The 14,359-nt window shown below is 43.8% G+C and overlaps 1 protein-coding gene across 2 annotated transcripts in view; it reads left to right on the top strand.

The window, feature by feature from the left end:
• MAN2A2 (mannosidase alpha class 2A member 2) overlaps nt 1–14,359 on the top strand; it is a 709,606-nt gene that overhangs the window by 564,422 nt on the left and 130,825 nt on the right. For both annotated transcript variants that reach the window (XM_078683269.1, XM_078683268.1), the window contains 2 exons: nt 10,242–10,383; nt 10,540–10,673. In XM_078683269.1, the coding sequence (XP_078539395.1) occupies nt 10,242–10,383; nt 10,540–10,673 (276 nt within the window). The remainder of the gene's footprint in view (nt 1–10,241; nt 10,384–10,539; nt 10,674–14,359) is intronic.

Genomic DNA, 14,359 nt, shown 5'->3' with positions numbered 1-14,359 from the left:
TAATATTGGCCAGGCTGGACTACAGCAATGCCCTTTATTTGGGAATAGACAAGGGCCAGTTGCGCCACCTACAGCTGGTACAAAATGCCGCTGCCAGACTGGTATTGGATCTTCCCAAGCGTCACTCGGCCTCCTCTGCTCTCGGTTCTTTGCACTGGCTCCCAGTGGACGGCTGAGTCTTGTTTAAAACTCTATGGGGTCCATTAGGATGGCGGGCAGATTGCCCCCGCCAGGCTGGCCGTAGCCACCGCCAGCCTGGCGGGGGCAATCGGCCCGCCATGCTCACTCGTTTTCCCCCCCGCTATATTAGTATGGCGGGGGGGACCTCGGCGGACGGAAAGACCGTCCGCCGCTTTTCCGCCCCGGTTGCCTTGCGGCCGGGGCGGGAAAGGATTAATATGGTGGCGGTGTCTATCCGACACCGTCAGCCATATTACAATGGGCATTTGACAAGGCCTTTCCGTGGCGGCATGCGGTCTTCACTCTGGGGGCCCCCAGAGTGAAGGAGGGGTGGGGGCTGCACACGGGGGATACCTATGGTGCTCCCCCACATTTGCATATGCAAATGCGTTTAAACAGTTTTTAGCATTGTGGCGTGCGGTGCAGAGTGCACCGCCCGCCACAATGCTAAAGATGAAGGATGTGCCCGCCACTGTGGCGGGTACATCCTAATTCCCCCAACTGGACCCCGCCCATATGGCGGGCGGTCCCGAATACCGATAGGGTGGCGGGCGGACAAAGTCCGCCCATCATCCTAATGACCTCCTGAGTCTCACCCACAATGCATACTACGGACACGGCCCTGTGGGCTTAAAGAACATTTTCCATAGGTACGCTCCCTCTAGGAATCTCAGATCAGCTAATAAAAATATGCTCAAGGTTCCCAGATTCAAAAAGATGAGATGGGGAGGTAGAGCCTTTTCACAGGCTGCGGCCAAGGAGTGGAACGCTCTCCCTGTCTCCCTCTCGGGCCAGCAAGTTCACTCAATCTTCCTTAAGACCCTTAAGATCTGGTTGTTTCCTGCGAAACGAGTCTGAGTTTGTATGCTGGCTGTGCCTGTAGGCTCTTCTGTACAGAGCGCCTTGATGCCCTTGGGCTAAGTCTGCGCTTTACAAATTCCCTTTCATTCATCCATTCATTCATTCATTCATTCAGGAAAGGTGGACCAGTTATCTCCAGACCACTGGAGATAACTGGCTATTTTTGGAGCGGTTTTGCAAGGTTTTTAAAGTATGTCAGTAAAGCACACAATTTTCTGAAGAATAAGTTTTACCCCAGGCTTGTTCAGCTTTCCTGGTTTGTGTTTTCAAAGCAGCCAGCATTGGTAAAAACCAGAGCAGGAGTATTCATAAGGGGGCCTGGGGAGTGCCTTAGTTTAAACTAGATCTACGTCATTCAGTTCTAAAGTATGCCCCCTGCTCTAAATAGAGTAGTCTTTTGTTTATCTACTGACTGCTGTGGAGCTATGCGACCACCAGTCCCAACTAGTTTACTCTGTGCATGTCAGCCATAGCCTTACATGTACAGATTGGGAATATGTATGTATGAAAAATGTTGAGTGCAGACCAGTGGTGAAATACTAAGTTCTCAAGTGAATTAAGCAGATTAAAATTGAGAGCAATGGTAATGCCCTGATTGAGACTTGGTTCTATGATCCATACAGGAAGATGCCGATTGTTAGGATGAATAGTCCTAGTGGTATTACAGTCAGAATGAGGATTGTCAATATATGCATTAAAATCACCCATAAAAAGGTGTCATTCCTAATAAATGCTCCAACGGTGACAAATTACATAAAAGAAGAGGAATGCGTGTTCTAGGTGGATCGAAGACTAAGACAGCATTAAGCGAGCAGCTAGGAGAAATAGGGATACAACCTGACAACTAACACATCTACCATGGATCACTTCCCTGTCATATGCCCTCAGACTCTATCAGACTTACTGACCAGCGTCAAATCTGGCTCCCCCAATGATTGCTGTCCGCCTCACATCCTGAGGGACGCCTTCTCCGTCCTACCACATAGCGTGCTACCCTTCCTAAATGAGTCTCTTACGCGGGGTAAGGTCCCTAATGCCTTTAAGAACGCAATAGTGGTCCATCTATTTAAGAAATCGGGGCTGACCCCTTGAATCCTTCTAATTACTGGCCCATTTCTCTCCTTCCCTTCCTGGCCAAGATCCTAGAGGCTCATGTTGCTAGGTGTCTATCTAATTTTATCGAACAGTCAGAACACCTAGAGCCGCACCAAGCTGGCTTTTGGCCAGCTCACTCCACTGAGTCAGTAATTCTTGCGGTACTGGACACCTTGAGAGCAAACGTGTATAAGGGCACCTCTAAGGCCTTGGTGCTCTTGGACCTGTCGGCCGCATTCGACACGGTTGACCATAAAATTCTAATGGACTGTGTCAAGCAGGCTGGCTTACGGGGTTCCGCCTACAATTGGATCAAGTCCTTTCTAGAAGGTCGAACCCAAGCAGTACGACTTGCCCCTTGTACTGCCCCTAAGATCGCCACCACATGCAGGGTCCCACAGGTCTCATCCCTATCTCTACTTTTGATTAATTTCTACCTCCTGCCCTTGATCCACTCCTTAAAAAACATGAAGGTAACCACCTTCAACTATGCTGACGATCTTCAGCTCGTCTTCACCTTGGACAACTCTCAAGACTCTGTCAATGAATTTCAAGCCAATATGCTGCACATCCAGCGCTGGATGGACCATAACCATCTTAAACTCAACCCGGGCAAGACTGAACTAGTCTTGCCAGGGAAGGGCGAGATCTCCTGGGGCCCACACTACAGGCCGGTGGAATTAGGACCCACCTCCCCCAACTCCTTCCCTCTCCGTGAAAAGCCTTGGGGTGACTATAAATGCAGATCTCTCGCGCAGAGGACAAGTAGGGGCAGTGGTCTCGACCTGTTTAATCCAACAGTGCAAAATCAGGAAGATTGCCCATCTGCTGACCCACTCAGCCCTCATACAGGTTGTGATAGCCCTGGTACTTTCTCGTCTTGACTTCTCTAACACTATCTACCTCGGCCTACCACTATTCTTACTCAAAAGCCTCCAAATGGTACAGAACCAGGCTGCAAGATTAATCCACAAACAACCTAGATGGTAATCTGCCAGACCCTTGCTATCCAAACTTCACTGGCAACCTATTGCCCAACGTGCAGCTTTTAAGACGTGGTGTGTAATTTTTAAAGCCCTGCACGGCAGGAGCCCCAAATTCATCAGCTGCTTGATAGTAAGGCATGCTCCACTCCGCAATCTGCGGTCAGCCCATCTCCAGCTACTGACTACCCCTGCCTTTATGCTCAAACGCCAGGGAGGGTGTAGGTTCTCCTGTCTTGCCCCTAAATTCTGGAACTCCCTACCATTAGCAATCCGGATGTGTGACAACTTGCTGGAGTTTGGAAAGGCACTTAAGACCTGGCTGTTTGAGCAAGCCCACGCATAATCCGCCTCCGTCCTGACACTGCCCAAGATCAGCGCCATGAAACCTCCTGGTGACCGTGCGCTTTAGAAATTCCTGCTAACATAACATACATCGCTCTGCCCTGAGCCCGACCCTTTTTAACACCTACATTCGACCTGTGGCAGCTGAGGCAAAGGATAGAGTATTGACTGTGGACTCCTATGCGGACGACACACAGTTAGTGATCGCCTTATCCGACAACCCCGCACGGGATGCCTCTAAGTTCGAAGAGGACTTCACAGCAGTCGCGGACTGGATGACATCGAACTGCCTCCAACTAAACGCCACCAAATTGGAAAGTCTGCTGGTGGGGAAAACCACTCATCTGTGGAATGAGCAATGGTGGCCTTCCGCCCTTGGCTCCCCGCCGATACCTAAACAGACGGTCAAAAATCTGGGCATCTGGATGGACTCCGCGCTCTCCTTCCAGCCCCAAACCAAGGCAGTGGCTGAAGTCCGCTTCAGGCTCCTTCATGGTCTCAAACCTTTGTTGGGCTTCTTTGAGATAACACTTGGTAGGTTATCATCCAGGCCACCATACTATCTAGACTGGATTACACTAGTGCTCTGTGCTTAGGGTTTAACAGAGCAGAGCCACAGCGCCTCCAAAGAATACAGAATGCAGCCGTCCTACTACTGTTTGCGCTCTCCAGGACCTGTCGCACCTCGTAGTTCATTAATAGACTTCATTGGCTCCCAGGGGAGAAGCGAGTTCTTTTTAAAGCACTGTGCATTGCCCACTGTATCCTTAACGCTCAATCCCCTGAAGTCCTTGCAGACCTTCTTATACCTTATACGCCCACTCGTCTCCTGCGCTCTTTCTGCCAGCATCTGGCGGTCATTCAGCAGGTTAAGAGAGCCACAGCCGGAGGTCGCTCTTTCCCAGCTTTAGCTCTCAAACACTGGAACTCCCTTCCGGTGAACATCAGAAGCATTCAAAATCAGACTGCCTTCCGCAAGGCCAGAAAAACTCATTTGTTCTCTAAATAATTGGTTGTGGCGTTCTTTGGCCCGGTCACCTATCTTCTGTCTGTGCTTAGCTCGGGATGCCCCTTCGCTGGGGCAGCCATGTATACATTTTATAACATAACATAAGATCGCCTCATGATACATAGAGAATAACAGTGCTATAAACCAACTGCAGTTTGCGTAGTTGCCTGTTCTACAAACGAATGCCTGTCTTTCTATGGCCTTTTATATCCGGTGGGCACACCTTCCTTCATGGTACAAATAGAACACAGAGTGACCCAAGTTTCTGAAATAATCCAGACATCCATAAGATTTGATGCATCTAGTTCTCCAGACTGCCCCTCTATATATAGTCGGACTGCACAGTAATAAATCCACGCCACCGTTATGGATTTGCCGATCCTTACTTTTGTAACTGAAGCACATTTTAAATGGCAGGAAAGAAAACCAATGCCAGCCCACCTCCACCACCCCCAAGAGCACAGACCTGCACGAGAGCGGGAGTGGCTGAAAAGATAGGATAGCAATATAAACCTGGCATGTAATATCTTGGTTGATAAAACAGTTTAACAGAAAAAGAGGAGCCCAAGGAAATTTAAATAAGGCATAAACTTGACCTGTCAAATAACTGGCACCACGGAACCAAGCAACTCCGGAAATAGGTTACCATATATGAGTATGAGATGATGAATGGCAAATAAAAGAAAAATAAATGATCCTTTTTTTAAATGAAAACAACTGAATTGAAACAGCCTGTCCAAAATCACCTACTTTAGAACAGAGGGTGCAGAGCCTTCTCCCCCTCTTTGCAACGGCACCTGCCTATCCATTGTGTACCTCAGACACGTCAACGACGGACATGGCAGCGACAGACAACCGAGAGCAGCCATCTTCACGATTGAGAGCACAGAAAGACCCTAGGAGACATGAGCCCAGGAAAAAGAGGATAACAAAATGGCAGTGCTAAGGTAGTAATTAACATAATAGGGTAACAGAAAATTAAAGGAGGGGACACAACAAAATTAAAATAATGTGCAAAACCCAGTGAACCTGTTGCCTGGAGCGAGACTACTCTGGTGATGGGTGTACACAGCTATAAAAAACAAGGCACGGAAAACAATAAAGAAACAAGTTTTTTTAATTGTATTGTAACTGCATTTATATAGCGCTTACAACCCCTGACGAGGCGTCAAAGCGCTTTTCGGTGAGTAGCAGGCTACTCCGGAACCCATAAAGGATTAGTGTTAGTATAGTGAAATATGAAAGTAATTTGAGTGTTGAATAGGTTAGTCAGTTATTTGGATTGAGAAGGATAGCGGAGGGATAGAAGAGGGAAATAACGTTAGCATTTATATAGCGCTTGTTACCCCTAATGGGGTGTTAAAGCACTTTCTTGCCGAGTAGCACATTACTCCGGAACCCATGAGAATTAGTGGTGAATTAGTATAGTGAATTATGAAAGTAATTTGAGTGGTGTATATTAATCAGTTACTTAGATTGAGAAGGATAGCGGGGGGATAGAAGAGGGAAAAAAGGCTTACATTTATGTAGCGCTTGTTACCCCTAATGGGGTGTTGAAGCACTTTCTTGGCGAGTAGCATACTACTCCGGAACCCATAAGGATTAGTGGTGAATTAGTAAAGTGAAATATGAAAGTAATTTGACTGGTAGATATTAATCAGTTAGTTGGATTGAGAAGGATAGAGGAGGGATAGAAGAGAAGAAATCCGCTAAAACAAAATGGACAGTTTTAGAGTTGAAGGGACAGAGCCAAAACTCTTTTTGGGACCTAGGAAGCGCAGCTCCTCTTCGGGTTGAGTTTCATTTATTTTATATTGCATTCAAAGCACCCTTGTTTTCTTTATTTAAGTAAACTCTCTTCTGAAAATGAGTAGCAATAATTGTAACAAATTTAGTTATATGGTATTGTTGTACCATTGTCAAGTTACTGTGTTTGAAAGGGGCTGCGCTAGCATTCTCAATGACTGCCCATTGAGTTGCTGTAGGTTTGAACACTTTATAAACACTATTGATGTCACAATCCTTTTTTAGGGGTTTGTTTGAATCAACATTTGAAAATGGGAGTTGAGTTGGGGAATTTTATATATCTCCGACTTCAGCACCTGTGCAGTTACGTTGAACATCGGGGCTATGACCGGAGTTTCCCTTTCGAATTGGGATAAAAGTAGCACAGACGAAAAGTAGTATGTTTCAGTATGATCAGATATTTCCTTCCACTTGTCCCCAAGGTGAATAGTAAACCATTTCTTTCTTCTACCGAATTATTTCCGGGTATGATATTCCTTTTCACTCAAAGTGGATTTTTGAAAACTGCATGAAACAGAAATTAATATTATTCATTACAAAACTCTCCAATCTAGTAAAAGTCATCAAATTGTGTTGTTCATTGCTATAAAGGGATTTCTTTTTATCTGTGTCATTTCTTTTTTTGTTGTTTTCTTTTCCACTTTATATTCATGTTTTTACTGTGTAATGGTATAACTGCTTTGCTTTTCTCAAATAGTTATTTCCGGATTTAGGTTTGTTGAATACTACTGTGTGCGCTGTTCACACACTATTTTCTGCACCTTTAAGACTGTGGAGCCTTACTTCCTTGTTCTGTATCATAGAATTATGCGACCTTTAGTTTTAAGTGTATTTGGAGGCGAGTTTGTAATGAAGAGCTTTGGATGTGGTGGTCACAGGAACGAACCTACCTTACTTCCTCATTATGCAGTCAGGGTGTCTTCATTTTCATTGATTCTAGCTGAAATTTATAGTTTAATAAGTACGTTTTCAATTTTAAATCAAATAAACAGAAAACATGACCAAAAGAAGGAAACAGTAAAGATGCCTCCTTTTATCCATGTTTTCAGTTTATTTGATTTTATGGGAAAACAATGGGAAAACGTGGAAACTGTGTTGTGGGATCTCGCTCAAGCCTGGAGATGTTGTAACTTTCTTGAATTCAAAGAGAATACCAATAGTGAAGAGCTAGGAATACATTACAAGTATTTTTTCCATCCTTATCTGCTTTTCTGTCTTTCTTTCACACAATGTAAAATATTTGATCCTGCCTATATCGAAAGGATCAATGTAATTTTACTGTGACTCCCCAAAGAAGAAAAATCGCACTTTACCAATTGTGATAATTTGCATGTTCATGGGGGAGCGGCAAATACCCTCCTGATAGGAAGCCTTGTGATTATAGTGAGGTTTAATGGGCTGAAGTAATTCACTATTTGTTTGGAAATCTAGCTGCCATTCCAAAGTAAGAATCAAAAACTAGACTTGGGTTATTGATGACAGTGCATTAACATCGTCTTATGTGTATGCATTTTTTGCACTGGTGTTCCAATCCCACCAATACTATTGAATTCCTATGGAATAATCAGGCTACTCTGTTTGAGCATTGCCTCTACAGGCTTGGCAAAGCAGAGCAGTTTGGGCTTACTTTAGTAGGTGGTAGAAACTCAGCTGCAGTACAAGACTTCACTCATTCCCACTGGGAACTATACTTTCCAATCAAGGCTCATTGGCAAGTAGACTGGGGGACTCCATATCATGTAACAGGTGGATATAGGCCCAGACTTTCTGGCTAAGGTGAAATGGCTGTATTCAAATCCTGTCACCCAAATAGACTGTGGAGGCAACATGTCCTGACTTTTTGAGATGGACGTTTTCACCTCTCCTGTTTCTCATTGCCCTGGAGTCACTGGCAGAGGCTCTACAGTAAGAGCAATGTATTATGGGCATTGCCACAAAGGCAGGGCTGGTTATGATTCTGCTATATGCAGAGGATATACTGATTACTCTTAGAGACCTGAATGTCTTAGTCCCCTCACTGATCTCCATCACTGATTCTTTTTCAGTGTGCTCATGTTAGCTAATAAATCGTCTGAAACATTATATCCCTACTGACTACGCGTTCACTTGGAAAGCTTCCAAACTAAAGTACTTAGGCACCATGGTTAATAGAGGACCTGTCAACATGGTATCAAACAACCTGTAGCTTCTTATCACTAAAACTGCCACAGTCTTCCTAAGATGGTCCGAACTTCACATATCTTTGTGGGACCAGGTACAGATGCTGAAAATGGTGACGGCCCAAGGTTAAACTATGTTTTTGGCATATTACCTTTTAGTATACCCAAAGAGACCCTATGTGCACTCAACAAACACACCAAACTCTTCATTTGGGCTGGCAGGAGACCATGACTTAAACCAGCATTATTTTATGCAGATACCGGAGTGAGGGGGACTGCTACTACTTAATATGCATCTCTACTACCTTGCACATCACCACTCACAACTTGTACACTTTTTAGTTGCTGACACAGAGCAACCCACTTGGGTCTCCATTGAGCGGGCCGTGCTCAGGGCCCCACTGTGTTTGGGCATATAGTGTGCCAGGGCACCCGGCATATTGCTGAGTGCCTGCGGACTGTGAGAGTGATGAGCAGGCTTGGACAGATGCGGACCGTGAGAATGATGAGCAGGCTTGGACAGATGCGCACAGGATAGTGTACATAATGGTCAGCAGCTTCAGAATGCGGAGCACTGCCACTGAAATTGGACAACAGGCCAACTGGAGGCTTCTCATTACACACACCACACCCTTCCCCACCCCATCTCTCTTAGTGTGACTTCTCCTTGCCCCTTCCTTTTTCTTTTTCGTTACTCTTCTCTCCTATGTCTTCTCCCTTGCCTTACATTTGTTTTGTTGCACTCTTCTCCTTCCGGCGCCTCCTTTCCCTCTCCCACCTCCTCCTTTCCCTCTGACACCTCCTCCTTTCCCTCTCCCACCTCCTCCTTTCCCTCTCCATACATTAGGGGCTACTCTTGCACTTTTAATCCGGCTATCCTTGACTTTATGAAATAACTGATCCCACAGGCACTTGATCCCTTTCCGGGCACCTCCCCACTTTCTTGGTCATCTAGCCCTCTCACCAGCTTTTAAAAAAAATATATATTCTTTTTATTGTTGCATGTTCTTCCAAAAACCATCACAATATGCAACGATCATAATTATCACATCTATACCAACAATCCGTCCCAACACAAAGATCAAGAACATTTCTATACAGTTTCTATTTATATAGGATCAGTAGATATCAGATGCCTTTTAATGAACCTCTCGATACAGTGGGATCCGAAAGAACAATATCTGAAACATATTCAAATTTATAAACGAAAAACTCCCTCTCTCCCCTCCCCCCAGGGTCAGCCAGCTACACACCTCTCCTTATCTACATAGCATTAAATTTAAGAAAACCAGTTGCGATCCAGGTTCACCACCCTTAGGGGCCTTATATACACCATGCAAGGTGTACTTGTGGGTTTCCAACAGTAGTTTAAATATGTTTTAAATTTGTTTGTATAAATCTTTTATCAAATGCAAGTGTTGCCAGTTGTGTATTCACAGTGAATGGTAAAAGGAGCTCTGGTGCAGCCGGTTAATCGCAGCTCCTATGTAGAATTGTGGGCCCAAGAAAGCGCAAAACTACATGTGATCCTTACAATAGCTAGAAGTGGCTCTTGTTTAACTTGTATTCTTATGGTCTTACCCACTTACGTGTGATGCACCCGATATCGAGAGGCTCTTATTTTTTTAATTAAAATTATTTTGCTATTCTTGTGGATGCTATGTCTACTCTTCACTCACCATGATCTCATGTTCTCCTTTGGTCATTCCATTACCAGGCATCCAACAGCAGCTGAAGCAATCACCATTGATAATAACACTTTTCCAGCAAGTTCCTAAATGTATTCATTGTTTCTGTTTGTAGGTTCAGGCTCGGAAATATTTTAAAAAGTTACCTCTCCAGGCTAATTTCTATCCCATGCCGGCTATGGCGTACATCCAGGATGAACAGTCAAGACTGACACTCCTTACAGCTCAGGCCCTGGGTGTGTCAAGTCTGAGTAGCGGTAAGAAAGTAGAAGTAATGCTATAATTTGTACTGTCTTTCTATCTTATCTAGCATATTCCCTAACTAATGCGGTAGGATTGGCTTATTTCATGGAATACAAACACATAATATTGCAAAAACAGTCTCGAGTTAATTCAATCTTAACTTTTCTTAGGTCAACTTGAAGTGATACTTGATCGCCGGCTAATGCAGGATGATAATCGTGGTCTTGGTCAAGGGCTAAAGGACAATAAACGAGCCTGCAGCAGGTTCCGTATCCTTCTGGAAAAACGGAGTACAGTTACAAATGTAAGTAGGCATATTAAAAAAGGCACTTAACATAGTAATTGATGTAAATGCAAAGCAAATCGCAATAGTAAAAGCAGTCTACACTCAAGTAATGTGACTTTACCTAGAAAAAAATCAAGCGGTCTAGTGCAAGTCACTTGTTAGGTTACTATGAAATTAAGTTGTTTGGTTATTATGAGAACGCTTTCATTTGTTGCTCAATTCAGTGACTCTTGTTTGGTGCAATGTTGTTAGGAAGACAAGTTCTAATTCAGAAGTGCCAGAATATTTTCTCTTATTTTAGGCAGCAATTTTAGCTCGTCTTGCATACGTTACAGGAAGTGTTCTGAGATTAGATAATACTTGTTAACAGAAACCATACAAAAGTAAGTAACACATGCGTATGGAGTCAAAACAAATGGTAAGACCCTTTTGTCTCTACCTTACTTATATTTGATATGTCATATTTAACAGTGTGATGTTCACTGTGCACTATATCATTGACTAAGGTAGAACTAGAGAATGTACTCAAGTCGGGCAAAGAGCTACCAGATCTTGGCACATTCATTTACCAGTTTGCCTGCACTACTAACCAGTTCCAATAATGGACTATGACATTCATAAGTAAATGCAACAGAAAGGAATTATAGGGTGCTTTTACAGTGACGTGATTAAAGAGCCTATGTAATAATCCTGAAAGTATTGCAGTTGTGCTTCCAGGACAGAAAAGCAAACAGGCATGCATAATGCTTGTAGGATGGTAAAAATACTACCTCTCATACAAAATGAACACACAAGAAAGTATACCGATATTCTCCTGAGTAGGAATGACCAAATTCGACCACCAACAGCACAGTATAGGCCAGGGGAGTTTCTATAAACGTTATCATTTCTCAGATGAATTACTAGCTGTAAGGACAAAATAAGTATGAGCTAGAAAGTTCTTCTAGAGTGTTTGCCACTGACGTCTCTGAAAGGTCTTTACTGAAACAGCAGTCAGAGCATGTTTCCCCAAATACCTGGCAAGTTATAGAATCAATAAGAGAATCCATTCCACAACTTAAACTAACACGTCCTTCGTTGAGTGCAGACAGCCTTATGAACGATAACCCTAAAATACCTTCTGTGCTTGGTTATCACAGCATGATTCTGCTGGTAAAATGTGTTTCACATATGGTCAATTCTCCTTCAGGAATGAAGTGAAGTAATGTGTACTGGATGTCTGAATGTGCATGGTTTGAACAGTCAGTTTGCATTTATTTTTATGATGAATCTTGGCATAATTTGGTGCAGCAATATTTGCTAAAGGTGTTCTAAGTGGAATGTCAAACTAGTGGGATTTGGATCTACTGGGGCACTTTATAAATAACCTTTGCTTAATTTTGGATTTTTAATCTCCACCTCGTAATGGGTTTTATTTTGAAAGAAGTATGAATCCATATATTTTCAGTTTTATCCCTGGATGTTAGGTTGGGAACCCTCAATAGTCATTGTTGACATGGGGGTATTTCAGTTAGATCAGTATGAAATGTATATTACGCTGGCATAATTTGTGTAATCGTGGGAATTTTTTGTTGCAAATTGAACGCATGGGAACAACGAAGGGTGAGCTTTCTTTTTTTTACACTTTGGTTTTTTGCCATGCAATGTGCCCTGACATCAAAAATTGACACAAGGACACATTACATGCTAAAATATTGCATGAACTGACAAATTAGCATTTTGTGTAATTTTGCCCACATTTTATGGAATTTTGCAGAACAAGCTGTACAAATTTCACACACTCATAATTTCTGTACAGCAGTTAACATTGAAAAAAAACTTTTCTAACCACTCGTAGGCCATATTTAGCCACACCATCTCATTTTATGCCCCGAAGTCCAGCCAATGAGGGGAAGGGGATAGGGGATCCAAACCTACTCCGAGGCTCCATCTGTCAGATTTTCAACTGCTTGGTATTGGGCAAGAGGGAATCCTCTGAGTTCTAACTCAGCTACTCTGCTGCTGATCGTTTGACGCACACTCTTCATGCCAGTGAGCAGGAAGGGTTCAGTCCAAAATTTCCTAGGGATCTGTGGTGCATTTTGTGCATTTTCAGGCTGGGACCATGGTTGATTCCTCATATTCAAGGATTAGTTTCGGGCCTCAAGAGGTGTGTGGCCCAGACATTATACACTAACGACCCTCACTCAATATTAATTTTAGCACCAACACCCTAAAGGACATTGAGGGTAGGATGCTGGAGCTTCAAAAAGCTGAGTCATCAAGATGCATCTTGTGAGAAAAGTGTTTTAAAACTTAAAAGTGCAACTTAGAATGACCTACACCAAAAGACTAGGCTACTCTCTGAGCTCTGTGTAACTCCCACCAAGAGACCTTCTGTGTCTGTCGTAAAAGGACAGACTTCTGGTCACGTTGATGTCTCACCTACGTAGTCTGGACGTTCACCATCGAAGAGAAAGTAAAAAAAAAGAACAAAAGATGGTGTCTCATCATTCACGAGTGTGGCATACTGTCCATCACCAGCGAAACTGTTGATGATGACACAGTTGACAAGATACCACTATTGACGAATACCTCACTATCAACGAGTAAGTCTGCTCCTGAAATAGGCAAGATCCAGCAAAGCACCCATTGTCACTTGCTGCACCATCGTAGACGACTTCACTGTTGACAAAATCATCCTTGACGAAAGCTCTTCAATCAACAAAGACTCTTTCGATGTTCAAAATACCAGAGTTGACAAAGGAGCAGTTAAATGCTTTGAATACCAGTCATTGACAAAAACACCACCGTTGGACCTGGCTCTTTTTTCGCAGTGTTATCGCAGAACTTTTTGCCTTCTACCTGTATTTTGTCTGACTTGTTTTGGTTGGTTTTATGTCACTGGGCACTTTACCACTGCTGATCAGTGGTAAATCTCCTGTGCTCTCTCTCGTAAACTTGATAAGATTGGTTTACACCTGCTTGGCATATTTAATTTACCTGAAAGTCCCTTGCACAGTGGTATCCCTTATAACCAGGGTCTGTAAATGAAATGCTACTAGTGGTCCTGCAACGCTTATTGCAGCCCCCACAGAAGTAGCTTTTCAAACCTGTTTCAGGCATCAGGGCCTGTGTGTGCAGTTTACTGCAGCAGTGACATGTCATTTAAAGTGTTTGCCATGTCTGAAACTCCCCTTTTACTGCATATAGATCACCCCTAAGGTAGGCCCTAGGTAGCCCCTTGGGTAGGGTGCTGTGTAGGTATAAAGTAGGATGTGCCTTTGTTGTGTGGCATGTCCTGGTAGTTACAAACAACCTATTTGGATTCTCACTGCTGTGAGACTGCATTGAGGATTGCCCAATGTGTGTTTCAGTGGTAATTTGTATTATGAAAGGGGTGGTGTGGCCATGTTTGGCATGTTTTTAATTGTAAAACCAAAAGTGATGATGGACGGAGCGTTGACAATACAAACACTCACCCCCAGTCAACCGATCTTTAGCTCACTCCACCACCCCAGTTCAGACATGGCCAAATGCAAATCACTCTGACCCTGTGCCTCATGGGAACAGTCCAGCCCGAACTGCCAAGCCATGTCTTCCCTGGACCGGAATCAAGCTTCCCAGGACCGGTTTCTGGTATTGCAGCCGTCTTCAGCTGGGCTTGCTTGACTCCAGTGGCAAAGTGAGCAAGGGACTCACGTCTGAGCATACCCTGCCAACTT

The sequence above is a fragment of the Lissotriton helveticus genome, chromosome 3_1 (genome assembly GCF_964261635.1).
Source record: "Lissotriton helveticus chromosome 3_1, aLisHel1.1, whole genome shotgun sequence".
Taxonomy (NCBI): Eukaryota; Metazoa; Chordata; class Amphibia; order Caudata; family Salamandridae; genus Lissotriton; species Lissotriton helveticus.
Note: the sequence above shows the minus strand (reverse complement) of the source record. Positions and strands in the feature narration are given on the sequence as shown.